General features: G+C 38.8%; 1 protein-coding gene across 3 annotated transcripts in view; it reads left to right on the top strand.

The window, feature by feature from the left end:
* The window catches only part of LOC129762285 (zinc finger protein 501-like), a 152,190-nt gene that overhangs the window by 71,792 nt on the left and 63,106 nt on the right, over positions 1-17,292 (top strand). Inside the window, exons 2-4 of one of the 3 annotated variants that reach the window (XM_055760476.1) lie at positions 7,606-8,078; positions 8,129-8,212; positions 8,274-8,357. The exons of the other annotated variants lie outside the window; for them this stretch is intronic. Of the exons in view, the coding sequence (XP_055616451.1) occupies positions 7,606-8,078; positions 8,129-8,212; positions 8,274-8,357 (641 nt within the window). The remainder of the gene's footprint in view (positions 1-7,605; positions 8,079-8,128; positions 8,213-8,273; positions 8,358-17,292) is intronic. 3 annotated transcript variants of the gene reach the window in all.

Raw genomic sequence — 17,292 nt, 5'->3', positions numbered from 1 at the left:
GATTTTGAATCTGGACGCCTTTTTAACCCGAACACTTTTTCATTATTTTCAATATCATACCAAAACCATAACATCTTTTGCACGTTGAATTATTGTGACTGATACTTACTATTGTATCGATTTAGTGTAGTGTCAAGCATAGTACCCAGTTGTTGACAAAAAAATGTCGAAACCCAAAACAAATACTTGTGTTTCACATTTAGAAGATGATTTCAAATCCGGACGAGTCAAATTGTGTCCGAAATTCGAATCATGACTAAAAAAGGGTCCGGATTTCAAATCAAGACACAATGATGAAATTTACAAACTTTGAACAAATATAACATGACTTTGTGGAATTCTGTGATTCATAACTTATATGAATATAGAAACGGTAATTTTTCATGCCATGATCCATTTTTTTAAGTCAATGAAGTTATCACCGTAAATTCCTAGTACTTCTACCAAAACTCGTCATCATAATATCAGATTATTTTCAGACACAATTCTCGTTCAAGATTTTTCAACCACTTGCAAATAACATGTGTCTCCGTTTTATTTGCTTGATTAATTCTCGAGTAATGCATAAATTTGTGTTTTATTTGTATACATCGAAATTTCACAAATAACTCTTTAGTAAAAAGTTCCGGGGACCCTGAAAAGGTTTAATGGCTTGCGTGGTTTCGTAGAATCATTTCGAGAAGCAACGATTTTTTCTTACCTTTGCGAGAACAATACACTAATTGGTCATATGTCGCAATTTGTTTTTTTTTATATCAATGCACGCATTGCACTGAGTTGATTGCATTCAACAAGCATCAAACATGCATTTAAAAGACAACAGTTGCAGCGATAAAAATGAAACATCACGAGATTGACCGTTTATGAAAAATCGTTTCTCGACAATCGGTCAAAACCGTCAACAAAGCTGGCAGCTTGTTGCATCAGAACAGAACTGCTGCGCACGAGAGCAGATACGAATGGCAACTAAAAGTATCGAAGGTGTGCTATTCACATGTACAGGAAATGAACAGATTCTAATGTCCGCGCAACGAAAACAAGCAACACCCACAAAGCCAAACACTGATGGCTAGATGCGACCTATAATCATTTGCACTCTTCTCTTTTTTCTGCTTTGCCATGGCTCGGATGGTTGTGCTAATTGCAATGCCAGATGCACTTCAACTGAAATATTCGCTAGCGTTCACAGCTCGAGGGGAAACATAAAACGCAAAAGAAGCAGAATAAGCTATCTTTATTGTTCCGGGTATTCTGAGAATTTTCCTCAGAGGATATGCAATTGTTGTACGCTAGCGATAGTTCACTTCGCAAATATTCTCTTTTCACTATCCCCCTTCATTGTATCTATTCTAGCGGCTGCAGTGGTTGCCCGTTATTGAAAGCTCTGTTCAGGAAATTACACAAATGGACAGAACAAATGTATGGGGAAATGGGAATGGTTCGATTGGTATGCAAATCGTTAAAATCCGTTCGCAGCAAAAATATTCATTAACGTTAATTTTATTTCATGAAAACGTGACCTGTTTTCTGATTTGGCACCCTTAATGTAAGACGTAGTCCTACGACAAAAAAAAATTTTCTGCATATTACTGAAGTTTAGGCATTCAAGAATACACATTAACATCAAACGCATTTTTCTCGAAACTAGTTTTTTCAAACTGACGTACACGATATCTCGCGTTGTGCATATTTCTTGATCAACATTAATAACCGCATCAAATTTTATATTTTCTTCGCAAAGAAATGACCCAAGATCCATGGTTCTTCTTTTCTATATCACCGTGCGCTGGTACTCATCTATGTTTCAGAATCTGGACTCGCTAAACTTGAAGGACACGCGTAACTAATCTGATTCTGATCCAAAACAATCTTCAAACAAGAAGCCAACTAAACGTTGATGGATGCGTTAATTTGCATTGACGAACGCGACACTTCGAATTTCAGAATGCAAATTTGCGTTTCGTTCTGATAATTCTGATTCGATCTGATCTAAGAATGTCGACTTAAGAGAATTTGAGGACAATTTATTTATTATATAATAAATAATGAAAGATACATATTGCAACTGGGCATTACGATTACGGTTCAGAGCCTTCCGCTCTTGATTGTGTTGCCGATTAATTCGGTGTAAAATTGGAATGATTAATCCTATCAATAAATACTATGAACCCTATAAATACTTTCAATGGAAATAACTCGGTAGCTCACAGTTTATGTGAGTTATTTTCAGAATACAGATTTCACGGTCTTCACTGATATGGATGCTCGGCCGGGCGGTTTAACAAGCCTCGTTATAAGATGAGCCATATTTTAGATATGATCATCTCGAGCACCATATTAAATGCACTGCCACAATCAATTTATGTACCCTACTGACAGCTGATATGTAAAGGGTGTGTCACATCAAATTGCATCACGGAAAAAACGCTGTAGAAATTCGCCCAGTAGACCGATCCTTTTGAAAATTTTAGACAGTAAAATAAAAACTATTAAACAAGTTTTTGCATTTTCTTTTTATTCATACTTCGAGCCCAAGCTCGTATGCTCGCACCTTCCTCTTTACCCCGTCCATAAGGTTCTGTACAACGTCAGGTTGTAGTTTTTTGACGTAGGATTACGTCTTTCGGGAACATATTGGGGTACAAATTGAAAGTCAAAAACGAGCACATCGTGAAAATTGTCCAATTTCAAACGCTTATTGCTCAGTCATTTCATGATGAATTAATGAAATTTTTGCGTCAATAAATTTCGGCGCTCTATAACAATTTTTTATATTGAAGAAAATAATATTTGTCATGAAACTAACTATCGAACAAGTGAAAAATCTCAATCTCATCATAATGGAAATACCCACTTCTGATTGGACGAAATTGATGACGCATGCGGCGGATCCCTAACAGAGACATCAAAACCAAGCTGCCTGGGGGAAATCGGCATTGCAAATACATGAAAGTAAAGGGAGCTATTGTTTATACCGAAATGTATTCCCTAACAGAGACATCAAAACCAAGCTGCCTTGGGGAAATCAACATTGCAAATATAGGAAGTATGGGGAATTTTTGTTCCTACCGAAATGTATTCCCTAACAGAGACATCAAAATCATGCGACATTGCAAATACATGAAAGTCGGGGGCATTTTTCTATTGCAAGTAAGGCGAGTGATACGATTAATTCTAGCAAATAAAATTTAAATTCGGAACTTTAATGTTGGTTGCTTCGTGAAATTTCATATCAATGACCGATCGTGTATTGTGAAATATTTAGCACAAGTGTAAGTGTAAAATGGCATATGGTAGCATGTCTGTTTCGTTGTGTTCATTTTCACCCAAGGAAAGTCTATACGGGGGGGAAAAATTGGAAAAGTGAAGAAATATTTAAAAAAGTTATTGCTCTACATATAGTATTAGGTGTTGTTAGTCCAATTTAGATCCGAATTGGGTTTTCCATTTCAAATATGTTTTCTCTATATTAAAGTAACATGTTTTTACTGATGAGAAAAATTGATAATTGTGTTCGGTATTGGTAATTATCTTATATTACATTGGTGAGTTTTTTCTTCTTTATTTCATCATACATAACACAAAAGGCATCTCGTCTAGGATCACAGAGGGTGGTTTTCATCAAATCTCTTTCCACTTCGGTATCTTTTATCTGATACGCAAAATCCAACGAGTGTTTACCGTCCTTCTGTCATCATAACTCGGTAAACACTGGTGGAGTGAACAAACAATACCCAACAACCAAACAAAACGGCCCTTTTCAGGAGGCCACCATATCATTATCAAAGAGTTGAACGATGTAATTTTTCAAACATATCCAAAATCAACAGATAGACTAACGGAATCCTACGTCAACTATGCGGTCGTGTCTCGGACACAACCCTTCTGTGACTTTTTTGAACAGAAATCCATTTTCTCTTGAAGTCCGCCTCCGATTTGACAACTTTTGGGTTCTTCCGGAGGGCCTGCTTCATAATCGCCCAATATTTCTCTATTGGGCGAAACTCCGGCGCGTTGGGCGGGTTCATTTCCTTTGGCACGAAGGTGACCCCGTTGGCTTCGTACCACTCCAACACGTCCTATGAATAGTGGCACGAAGCGAGATCCGGCCAGAAAATGGTCGGGCCCTTGTGCTGCTTCAATAGTGGTAGTAAGCGCTTCTGTAGGCACTCCTTAAGGTAAACCTGCCCGTTTACCATGCCGGTCATCACGAAGGGGGCGCTCCGCTTTCCGCAAGAGCAGATCGCTTGCCACACCATGTGCTTTTTGGCAAACTTGGATAGTTTCTGCTTGCGAATCTCCTCCGGAACGCTGTGTTTGTCCTCTGCGGAGAAGAACAACAGGCCCGGCAGCTGACGAAAGTCCGCTTTGACGTAGGTTTCGTCGTCCATTACCAGGCAATGCGGCTTCGTCAGCATTTCGGTGTACAGCTTCCGGGCTCGCGTCTTCCCCACCATGTTTTGCCTTCCGTCGCGGTTAGGAGCCTTCTGAACCTTGTATGTACGCAGGCCCTCCCGCTGCTTGGTCCGCTGGACGAATGAACTTGACAAATTCAGCTTATTGGCGACATCCCGGACCGAATTTCTCGGATCACGTCTAAACTGCTTAACTACGCGCTTGTGATCTTTTTCACTGACGGAGCATCCATTTTTGCCGTTCTTCACCTTCCGGTCGATGGTTAGGTTCTCGAAGTATCGTTTTAGTTCTCTGCTGACCGTGGATTGGACGATTCCCAGCATCTTACCGATGTCCCGATGTGACAACTCCGGATTCTCGAAATGAGTGCGCAGGATTAATTCACGACGCTCTTTTTCGTTCGACGACATTTTTCCAAATTTACGAAAAATTGACAGTGAAGCATGGCCAACGTGATCTATACACTCTTATCTGATTATAAGCGAAAGCTGAAGATATAATTCCTAAAAATTAAATTTCTACAGCGTTTTTTCCGTGATGCAATTTGATGTGACACACCCTTTATGCACTTCGAGAGTTGTTAAAACACATCGACAGCTGAGATGTTGGCACTTTCCGAGAACAGTTAATTAGATAGGCCATGTCACCAGGCTGGGTTTAACCCTTTTATTGGTAAATGAGAAATTCTTAAGGATGGCACATTGGAAAATGACAATGCTGAACAGATTTCATTTTGACGTAGGACTACGTCTAACCGGAAGATATAGGGGGTGAAATGGAAATCTAGGCACTGAACAAGTAGGAAAAAATGCAAGATTTGTAACGCTTATAACTCGAGCATTTCTCAATAGATCGCAAAGGTTTTTGCATCAATTGATAGGAAATATATCTACGCATCTATCATAACGAATAACATTTCATTTTTCTTGAGATAAATAATTGAATAACTGTGAAATATCAAGCATTGTCCAAATGCACTATGTGCCCATTTTTGATTGGTCCATTTTGTGCTCCTCAAATCGTACCGACCAAAACGGGCAACCAGAGCAGCAGCGAAATAGAATGAAGCACGATTGGAAAGGAAAAAGAAAAAAATGAACGAAACATTGGTCGCAGTCTCACACATGCGTAATTCTCGAGCCAGCCAGTCAGCTTAAAAATCCCCGCTCCGCTGCCGTAACGATGCTCACGGATTCTTTGTGTGGACACCGACTGGAAAACATCGTTGCTGGTCGAGCTGGACGGCGAGGGATCGAGTGCCTTTCTCAAGGCAAGAGGGCGGAGGTGGTAGCGCTGGAGTAGAGTAGAGTAGAGTTTTCAAAGGGCCTTTCTCAAGGCTAGAGACGAATGAACTGCAAAAGTTTAAAGTCTCTATAATACAAGACCTTCCTTCCTTCCGTAACGATCATTCTCATTCAAACCGTACACCACATCGGTTCGCATCACAACACATCAACAAACCAACCCAAGCAGCCATGTCTGGACATGGTAAAGGAGGAAAAGTGAAGGGAAAGGCAAAATCCCGATCGAACCGTGTTGATCTGGAGTTCCCCGCAAGGGTAGCTAGGCCGAGCGCGTTAGTACCAGTGCACCAGTCCACCTAGCCGGCGTTATATAGTTTCGGCCGCCGAAGTAATCGAGTTAGCTGGAAAAGCTGCTGGCGACGATAAGAAAACCCGCATTTGGAACAGAACACATTCGGTTCGGTGGACATCAAGACAACAGGCAGTTGCAGCGAGTGGCGAGTGGCAAACGCAATCGCAAAACGGCAGCAGGAAGCAGAAGAAAAAAGTTAGTTCTTTTTACAATCTGCTTTGGTGGTAAATCCAGAACAAGGCGGCATCGAGGGCGTTCGAAATGTTTTTTTTTTCAAAACCACGAGTACTAAGTTTTCTAAATTGGAACCATTCCATAAAACAAGGCGCTTTTCAGGGCCATTAAACCTTCCAAAAAAGAGTTTAGGAAATAAAGTTCAATTCTTTCTAAAACATTATCCAAAATAATAATAAAACACAAATTGATTTTTTCATAATTTGTTTGCCAGGATCTGATGAGTATGTGAATTTGGCAGTTGTTCTGAGCTTATTGATAGTTGGGGACTTTCCTGATTATTCAATTTTCACCAATTCTTAAATTGTTTCCAGATTGAAAGTACAGTAATTTACAATTAGTTCGACATTTAGCTAATTGGACGGACATGTAATGCGACTTATTTAGTTGGACATTTTTGTAAACATAGAGATCCAAATTATGACCCCACATTGAAAGTCAACACTGTACCACTGTCATCGCAAATGTTCAATTACAGGTTAAAATCGCCTCCAATGCAACACTGAGTGGCGCTTCGGCACGTCGCATTGAATGTAATTTACTGTACAACATGTCACAAAGCTGGATGGGAAGAAATTTTCCAACTGTGAAAGCTGTGGCGAGTGGCAAACGCAATAGCTAAACAGGAAGGTTTAACCGAACAAGATGGGAATATCGAGTGATAACAAAAACACAACACCAAAGGTTCTTTTCAGAACCATCAACATATTCATAAAGAGTAAACAGTAAACTAATCCATTTTTCAGGTAGATAGGTAGGTATTCACGTAGGAGAAGAAAATAAAACAATATATTTAAAATATATATTTAACAAAAGCTGTCCCCTTTGTATAGTCCTACGTCACTCCGGTTATGTCCCCGACATTACCCACCCGTCTTTTTTTTTTGAGAAGATGTGAATGTATAATAAAAAAAATTATTCTGCGTGCACACGTGAACATTAACTATACCCTCTCCCCACTCACCGTGGACAAGCTCCTTAAGTATTTCTAAATATTTTCTATTAATATTTAGCAATAATAATATTTATTGAATTTTATGCCTTTTTAGTTTGTTGGATTATTATGTGAAAATTATGTCAAGTTTACTCACTTGACCAACCGCAAAGTTCTTGAATTGGTAATTGTTTGTATGAATAAAAATAAAAATAGAGACAGAATTTTGAAAGAAATTCGGCTATGCTGGGCTGAGGTATTACTTTATTTGGAAAAGGGTTCTATTGTCGAAAAAAGTTTGAGAATCCCTGATGTAGACCATGTCGTCAGATGATTTTGTTCATAAATAAATAAATGAATAAAATAAATATCGTAATCGTTAAATCGTTCGTTTGAATAATACTGATCACATTCTATTTTAACAGAGACCAGTGCAGCTTTTGCTTTGATATATGTAATGAGGAATTTCATCACGTACTGGTTCCCACTTACCTTCAAAAGCAGAAGCTAAAATTTATTCTACAGAAATTGAGAAGTTACACTTCTCAGTTGAGTAGCTATCCCACGTGCGATAAATGCCACCAAGAATTCATAAGTCTCCATAGCATTCCCGAGAGCTGTTTCCAAATTTTGCCCAGCGCCGAACCGACTGACATTAAGGTGGAACCAGAGTTAATGATCGATGACCACGAGGTGTCCGGCAATGGTAATATTTTTAAGACAGACCCGGTAGTGGATTTTGGGTCAAGCGATCAGGAAGCCGAAATGCAAATCAAGAGTGAAATCGACGTGGAATTCTCCATCAACGACTTGGACCAAAAAGACAACAATACATTTATCAAGCCGGTTGCTTCAGTTCGTCGCGAATGTAAAAAAGACCGCATACGGCTACAAACTGGTAAGAATGTGATCCTATTTTTGTAAACATTGACTGATAATATATTCCAGGAGAGAAACCGTTTCAATGTGAAAAGTGTGAAAAAACTTGTCGCACAAAATACGAACTAGCAGAGCACAGTCGAATTCATACGGGTTGGTAACAAGTATTTTGTGAAAATAAATCATTCTCCAGGGTTACCTTCGTCCTTCGCAGGTGAATGTCCCTATTCTTGTCCACGTTGTCCGAAAGCGTTCAAGCGTTCTTCAGGGCTCCAAGAACACATTCTAATTCATACGGGTTGGTAAAAGGTTTACTATAATGAATTATTTAGTTGAGTTTTCCCTTTGCAGGTGAACGTCCCTATTCTTGTCTACATTGTGCGAAGACCTTTAGACAACGTTCGGCGCTGAAAGTTCACATTCGAACTCATACAGGTTGGTCAATAACATGACTAACATGTTTGTCTGTAGCGCTGTCCCACATTAAAAGAAATTTGACCCCCTTTTGATTTGATAGATCTGAAATTTGGAACACACCTTTATCTCTGTATCAGAGGCGAATGAACTGCAAAGTTTAAGGCCTCTTAAAAACAAAGAATAGAATAATATCTGCATTCATTATAAAGCTATCCGCGTTGACGGCATTGAGCTTCGTATTACAAAATGAGGGAGTAGGCATGACAATATGGGTTTGCAGAAGAAATGAACGTAGTTTTAAAATAAAAATTATGAATGAAAATTATTTTTACCAAACCAAATTAGTACTATTTGTAAGTGAAAATCACTTTTGCTTGCAAGCAGTGAAAAAATATCATACACAAATTGTGTCTAAAGATAATTTTGCATTATAATGGAAAGTTTTGGTGAGAATATCTGAAAATTTCATAGAAAATAGTTTAAATTAGGGTCAGAAAAACGTACTTCTAGTAGATAAATAATGCCAAGAAAAAAAATTCATACAAATTTTAGCAATTTCAAACTGCCTTAGGGTCGACTAATCTGATAGAGAATAGTTGTCCTCATACAAACTAATATCGTATCCAGATGTCGACACCAATCCGCCGTCAACGCGAATAGGCTGATTTAGACGATGCCAGTCAGCGCTCCAGTTGAAGTATCCAGTGAATAGAGAACAGACACTCTGTTCAAGTTAGAGGCCAATTACTTGTTCGATACTGGTACAAGTCAAAACCTCATCAATATTGATATCAAATGAAAGAGCTTGACTAGTACACTTAGAAAATCTTCAGTCAAAAACTACCAAATACATTTAGTAATGCAAACATTAGTAAAATGTACCAATTTTTTGTACATATTGTCAACAAACCCGCATCCCTACCAGAGGTTAGTGTATTTTACTCGATAACATTAGCAAACTTAAATGTTGTCATATCTGAAAACTGATAAGAAACGCGCGTATTAACCATTTTTATTGTTGAAATGAGGCAATACGGATGTATAATAAGTATAAAATTCTGATACGTGCATTTTCGGCGGAAAAATGGGGCCAATATGGGGCATACGAATCATAGTTCTTCTTTACATATATGTTATATATTCATATGTTATTAGTACGGTAGAAAATGACTATAGATTGGTAGTCATATTTACTAATTATTTCTCTCAGTGTATAACTCAATCATTTATGAGGAATGCAAATCCAAAATGGTCGCCACCACAAAATCGAGATACAGGTCGGACTCGATTATATAAAGTTTGAATTTTTTTTTTCATTTCAAATATGACTTGTTTCAAGAAAAAATGTAAACTGTATGATGGGGCTGTTATATGTTCAGTGGGGTAAAAATCGTGATTTTCGAAGATTTTGCTTAAATTTTCACCAGGAATTGTATATACAGCCATTCCATGCCAAATCGATATAGTGGTTCTCAGATTTTCGTGAAAATAGGTAGTTTTGTTCTTTATCGCAAAAATTTGACCCGTTTTTTTATTCGAATTATGCTCTCGTTATTATTAATTGTATTCGTTTTTTATTGTTTTCATAGCCTCGAGACCAAAGGAGCTGCAATAAGTTTTTAAGTTATGATTTTTCAATGTTAGGAGTAACTTTTTTTGAACAGGTACGTTTTTTCATATTCTAGAATATTGTTCAATGAAATGTATAAATTAATGTTAGTGGGGTGGAATATTTATTGAATATAATGCATGAGATCATTACCGGACCATTATTATTTGATTTCAGTCCTTTTCGTAACTATTCGTCGTTAGAATCATACGTTCAAAAGCAAAATATAAATGTTTGACTTTCGTATAGTTTTTTGCTAAATATAATGGTCATACATTTACACACTTGTGAAAGAATTTCACTTGTGGAAGATTTGTAAACAGTAAACTATAAACTAATCGGTAGCTTATGGTAATTTTAAACAGTTACAGTTTCGGGGATATTTTTTGACGTGGGACTACGTCTAACCGGAATATATGGAGGGTAAAATGAAAACCTAAACACAGAACATGCAGGAAAAAATGAAAGATTTCGAGTGCTTATAGCTCGAACATTTCGTACTGGATAGGAGAGATGTTTGCATCACTTGATAGGGAATATTTCTACGCATCTATCGCAACTAACAAAATGTTGTTTTTCATTAGATAAACAATTGAATAACTGTAAAATATTAGGCGTTATCTAAACGCCCTAACTGCATCGTTTTGATTGGCCCGATTTGCGGTTTCCCTAACACAGCCATCAAAACCAAGCAGACTTGGGGAAATCGGCATTGCAAATACATGAAAGTAGGGGGACTTTTGTTCTCATCGAAAAATGTTCCCTAACACAGACTTTAAAACCAAGCAGCGAAATCGGCATTGCAAACACACGAAAGAGCCTAGAGGCGAGTGAACTGAAAAGTTTAAACCCTCTTAAAGCCAAAAAGAAGAAAAAGAACACACGAAAGTAGGGGGAGCTTTTGTTCCCACCGAAATGTGTTCCCTAATAGAGATTTCTAAACCAAGGTGCCTCGAGAAATCGGTATTTCAAATTCATGCAAGTCGGGGGTATTTTTGTTCCGACTGGAATGTGTTTCCCTAACACAGACTTCAAATCCATGAAGCGTGGGGAAATCGGCATTGCGAATTCATACAAATCGGGGGTATTTTTGTTCCGATTGAAATGTGTTTCCCTAACACAGACTTCAAAACCGAGGTTTCTGGGGAAATCGGCTCTGCAAATAAATGCAAACTGCGAGTACTTTTGTCCTCGCTTGCCTTTGTGCAGAGTGGAATATGTCTGTCCTAACATGATCTTCTAAACTTAGGAACCTGGGAAAGTCGTACAGACACTAGAAGCGAATGAACTTCCCAGTTTCAAGCAAATTCGAGATTCGAGAAGTATGTACACTTTTGGGATGTAAACTTCAGAGGGAAATGTAAAATAAAATAATCGTTTGATAATTTTTTTTGTCTTTATTGGAAAGATTTTCAGCCTTAGGCTGGTTCATCAAACGTTTGATAATTCTTCCGTACATATATTTTGTTCTAGTCATCATACCAAACGTAAAAGGTCCGTCATTAAATTTACTTGTAACGAAGAACAATCAATCACAATAAATGAATTGACTTTACACGGCATTTGTTCATTTTTTTCACTCACAGAGCAAATATATTGAACTCAATTGAATTTGGAAACTGTTTCATTCAATCAAGAATTTAATCAATACAAACGAATGATTGCTAAGCTAAGGTAGTTCCACGTGAACCTTGCGGTTATATCATAGATATAACCCACTCATTTTTTTTAATGTTTTCTATCCATGTAACACTGCGACCAAATATTTTTCAATTAAGTGCTATTAACAGGTGGTTATCGAGTTAGCATTAACCATTGGTGGGCTTAGAGTATCGAGAAAAATCTGGAAAGAACTAATCGTTGCTGAAAAATAATCTGCCAGTTCCCCTGGGAATTGAAAAATACATTCATGTGAAAGAGTTTATTTTGATGTTTTCTATCCATATAACACTGCAACCAAATACATTTTGAAGTAGGACTACGTCTAACCGGAAGATATAGGGGGTGAAATGGAAATCTAGGCACTGAACAAGTAGGAAAAAATGCAAGATTTGGAACGCTTATAACTCGAGCATTTTTCAATAGATCGCAAAGGTTTTTGCATCAATTGATAGGAAATATATCTACGCATCTATCATAACGAATAACATTTCATTTTTCTTGAGATAAATAATTGAATAATTGTGAAATATCAAGCATTGTCAAAATGCACTATGTGCCCATTTTTGATTGGTCCATTTTGTGCTCCTCAAATCGTACCGACCAAAACGGGCAACCAGAGCAGCAGCGAAATAGAATGAGCACGATTGGAAAAGAAAAAGAAAAAAATGAACGAAACATTGGTCGCAGTCTCACACATGCGTAATTCTCGAGCCAGCCAGTCAGCTTAAAAATCCCCGCTCCGCTGCCGTAACGATCATTCTAATTCAAACCGTACACCACATCAGTTCGCATCACAACACATCAACAAACCAACCCAAGCAGCCATGTCTGGACATGGTAAAGGAGGAAAAGTGAAGGGAAAGGCAAAATCCCGCTCGAATCGCGTTGGTCTGGAGTTCCCCGCAAGGGTAGCTAGGCCGAGCGCGTACCAGTGCAACAGTCCACCTAGTCGGCGTTACATAGTTTCGGCCGCCGAAGTGATCGAGTTAGCCGGCAAAGCTGCTCGCGACGATAAGAAAACCCGCATTCGGAACAGAACAAATTAAGTTCGGTGGACATCAAGACAACAGGCAGTTGCAGCGAGTGGCGAGTGGCAAACGCAATCGCAAAACGGCAGCAGGTAGCAGAAGAAAAAAGTTTGTTCTTGGTGGCAAATCCAGAACAAGGCGGCATCGAGGGCGTTCGAAATGGTTTTTTTCAAAACCACGAGTACTAAGTTTTCTAAATTGGAACCATTCCATAAAACAAGGCGCTTTTCAGGGCCATTAAACCTTCCAAAAAAGAGTTTAGGAAATACAGTTCAATGCTTTCTAAAACATTATCCAAAATAATAATAAAACACAAATAATTGATGATTTTTTCATCATTTGTTTGCCAGGATCTGATGAGTATGTGAATTTGGCAGTTGTTCTGAGCTTATTGATAGTTGGGGACTTTCCTGATTATTCAATTTTCACCAATTCTTGAATTGTTTCCAGATTGAAAGTACAGTAATTTACAATTAGTTCGACATTTAGCTAATTGGACGGACATGTAATGCGACTTATTTAGTTGGACATTTTTGTAAACATAGAGATCCAAATTATGACCCCACATTGAAAGTCGACACTGTACCACTGTCATCGCAAATGTTCAATTACAGGTTAAAATCGCCTCCAATGCGACACTGATTGGCGCTTCGGCACGTCGCATTGAATGTAATTTACTGTACAACATGTCGCAAAGCTGGATGGGAAGAAATTTTCCAACTGTGAAAGCTGTGGCGAGTGGCAATAAATCGCTAAACAGGAAGGTTTAGCCGAACAAGATGGGAATATCGAGTGATAACAAAACAATAAACTCTTTAGATTGAAGATAATTTTGTGATCCTGAAAAGGACCCTGTTTAGCCTGCATGTGAATCCAACGAGCGAACAAATCGTAATGAAGGTTTTTTTTTGCCATCGCCCCCTTTTAACGCTCATTCGTTCGTCTCGTTGGACTCGCCCCTCTGGCTGAGTCTGCCGATTTGTCTCTATCCTGTGAGTGTGCACCGCTAGAGTATAAAACACGCGGACCCCAAAGAAATATCTTATTTTCTTTCAAACCGTAAACCCGCGTGGTTGTACGGCATCGGCATCGTGGACGTAACAAAGGAGGACAAGTTAAGGGAAAGGCAAAGTCTCACTCGAACCGTGCAGGTCTCCAGTTCCCTGTTGGTCGCATTCACTGATTGCTCCGCAAGGGTAACTAGGCCGAACGGATTGGTGCCGGAGCACCAGTATACCTAACAGCGATTATAGACTTTCGGCCGTCGGAGTGCTCGAGTTGGCTTGCAAAGCTGCTCACGACAATCAGAAAACCCGCATCAAGAACAGAGCAGCTTCGGTTCGGCGCTCATCAAGGCAACAATTAGTTTCAGTGAGTGGCAAAGTGTTTCTCCGGCACGTCGCATTAAATGTAATTTACTGAACAACATGTCCCAAGCTGGATGGGAAAAAAATTTCCAACTGTGAAAGCTGTGGCGAGTGGCAAACGCAATAGCTAAACAGGAAGGTTTAATTGAACAAGATGGGAATATCGAGTGATAACAAAAACACAACACCAAAGGTTCTTTTCAGAACCATCAACATATTCATGAAGAGTAAACAGTAAACTAATCCATTTTTAAGGTAGATAGGTAGGTATTCACGTAGGAGAAGAAAATAAAACAATATAATTAAAATATATATTTAACAAAAGCTGTCCCAGACGGCGCCAGTGGTTGTGTGGTTAGCGTAACAGCCTCACAATCCGATCGGCCCGGGTTCAATCCCAGCTGGCGTCGTTGGGATTTTCTGAGGCGAAAAATCTCTGGTTACGTCTTCCTTCGGAGGGGAAGTAAAAGAAGTTGGCCCGGCTCATGAGTTGTTGAGTCTGATAGGTAGGAACAGGTGGAGTCGCCTCCCTGATGTCGGTGATTGGCACTGAAGTGGCGGAAATAGGCCGACGAAAAATAAGCGAAGATAAAAAAAAAAAAGCTGTCCCCTTTGTATAGTCCTACGTCACTCCGGTTATGTCCCCGACATTACCCACCCGTCTTTTTTGTTTTGTGATTTTTCAATCGATCGCAATTAACATGGAAGCTTTTGAAAATTATTCTTCCCCATCAGTAGAACATTTTCGTATCCAATATTGTATGCGCGCGCAACGGAAAATGTTTCGCATCGCGAAAATTATATAATTTTCAATCGATTATTGCTCAGTCGCCGAATGTTTCAAACTCAGAGAGTTCATTCCCCTCTTGTTTGCCGTCCAAATTGCTATCGTAAACCACACCTTCTCTCGATTCAATCACGCACAAAAAGCATACTTAAGCGATATTCTGGTGGTGAAACACATTCATTTTTCGTGAGGACATCGACAAGGTAACATCATAATTGAACGAGCTGGACGGTGAGGAATCGAGGGATCGAGGGATTGAGATATTCATTACCTAGCCTGACGTAACCTGAAAGACATGCAGTTTGTTTGGAACTGTGAGGGAGGGCAGAAAAGCCGAGCCATCAGGAGGAGAAGAGATAGTGACCAAGAGAGTATCAGCATCGAAAAACGGTTTCCGGGAAGACATCGAAGCAGCCGCCACACACACACATACACGCGCGGAATTTTTTTTCGTTTGGATGCCATTCAGCATTGAAAAAATTCCGGAAAGATCTAATCGCTGCTGAAAAATAATCTGCCAGTTCCCTGGGAATTCAAAAATACATTAATGTGAAAGAGTTTATTTTAATGTTTTCTATCCATGTAAAACTGCGACCAAATATTTTTCAATTAAGTGCTATTAACAGGTGGTTATCGAGTTAGCATTAACCATTGGTGGGCTTCGAGTATCGGAGAGAATCTAAGAAGATGTTATTGTTGCTGAAAAATAATCTGCCAGTTCCCCTGGGAATTGAAAAATACATTCATGCTAAAGAGTTTATTTTAATGTTTTCTAACATATAACGCTGCGACCAAATACATTTGGTTTTGTGATTTTTCAATCAAGTGCAGCTAGCAGGAAAGCTTCTGAAAATTTTTCTTCCCCATCAGTAGGATATGTTCGTTTCCAATATTGGATGCGCGCGCAACGGAAAATGTTTCGCATCGCGAAAAACATAATTCTCAATCGATTATTGCTCAGTCGCTGAAAGTTTCAAACTCAGAGAGTTCATTCGCCTCTAGTTTGCCTTCCAAATTGCCATCGTAAACCACACCTTCTTTCTATTCAATCACGGACAAAAAGCATACTTAAGCGATATTCTGGTGGTGAAACGCAATCTGTTAGAGGCGAATGAACTGAAAAGTTTAAAGCCTCTTCAATTCAACATCATCATCATGAAACGCGTTTGAGATATCAAAGCAGCCGACACACACACACACATATACGTGCGAAACTTCTTTCGTTTAAATGCCATCCAGCATCGAGAAGATTTCGGAAGTATATTATCGTTGCTGGAAAATATTCTGCCAGTTCCCCTGGGAATTGATAAATTCATGCGAAAGAGTTTATTTTAATGTTTTCTAACCATAAAACACTGCGACCAAATACATTTCGTTCTGTGATTTTTCAATCAAGGGCAATTAGCAGGAAAGCTTCTGAAGATTATTCTTCCTCATCAGTAGGATATTTTCGTATCCAATATTGGATGCATAAAACCTTGTACCTCTAACGTAACGCTCTCGTTTTCGAAGTCCCGAAGTTTATTCTTCATTCAGAATGGATTCAGATTCAACTTCAAACAAATGATCACTGAATGAACGATAGTCCTACGTCGCCATTGCGGTTATACCATAGATATAACTCACTTCCTGGTTTTTGTTTTGCTTCCTCAACAAATCCTGAACTCCTTCCCCTGACATGGTTGGAGCGATCGATAGCCTGCGAACGGGACTTCATGAAAAACTGAGACGAGATATGACAATGTGGGGGCCGATTCTGGACCATTTTTTCTGTCAAACTCGGACCACTCACAACTCGGCTTCTGATTGGTTGATGAGGAAAATAATTGACAAAGATAAATAGGATTTTCAACTTTTTTACAGCGTTGTCAAAAATATAAAAAATTTAATAAAAGTTGCATTCAAATTTTAATTCAGTAAAAATTTATATAATCGATTCTTTATATATTTTTGTTTCCTCTACGTCCTCTTTTGTGTTCTCTGAAGAGATGGAAACTTTGCATGCCAAGTTCCACCCCTACATCTTTTTGTGATTCTCCTGCCATCTAGCATAGCATGATAACGGCAGCCTAGCAGAGACGAGCATTCAATTATTTTCCCACCGTAAAACAGTTAACAAGCAAATAACAAATAACAACCAAGGCAGCAGAAAAAAAAACGGGTGGGTAATGTCGGGGACATAACCGGAGTGACGTAGGACTATACAATGGGGACAGCTTTTGTTAAATATATTTTAAATATATTGTTTTATTTTCTTCTCCTACGTGAATACCTACCTATCTACATGAAAAATGGATTAGTTTACTGTTTACTCTTTATGAATATGTTGATGGTTCTGAAAAAAACCTTTGGTTTAGAGATCC

Source organism: Toxorhynchites rutilus, chromosome 1 (genome assembly GCF_029784135.1).
Source record: "Toxorhynchites rutilus septentrionalis strain SRP chromosome 1, ASM2978413v1, whole genome shotgun sequence".
In the NCBI taxonomy this organism is placed as follows: domain Eukaryota; kingdom Metazoa; phylum Arthropoda; class Insecta; order Diptera; family Culicidae; genus Toxorhynchites; species Toxorhynchites rutilus.
The sequence above is the reverse complement of the archived record's forward strand: the minus strand, read 5'-3'. Positions and strand labels throughout refer to the sequence as shown.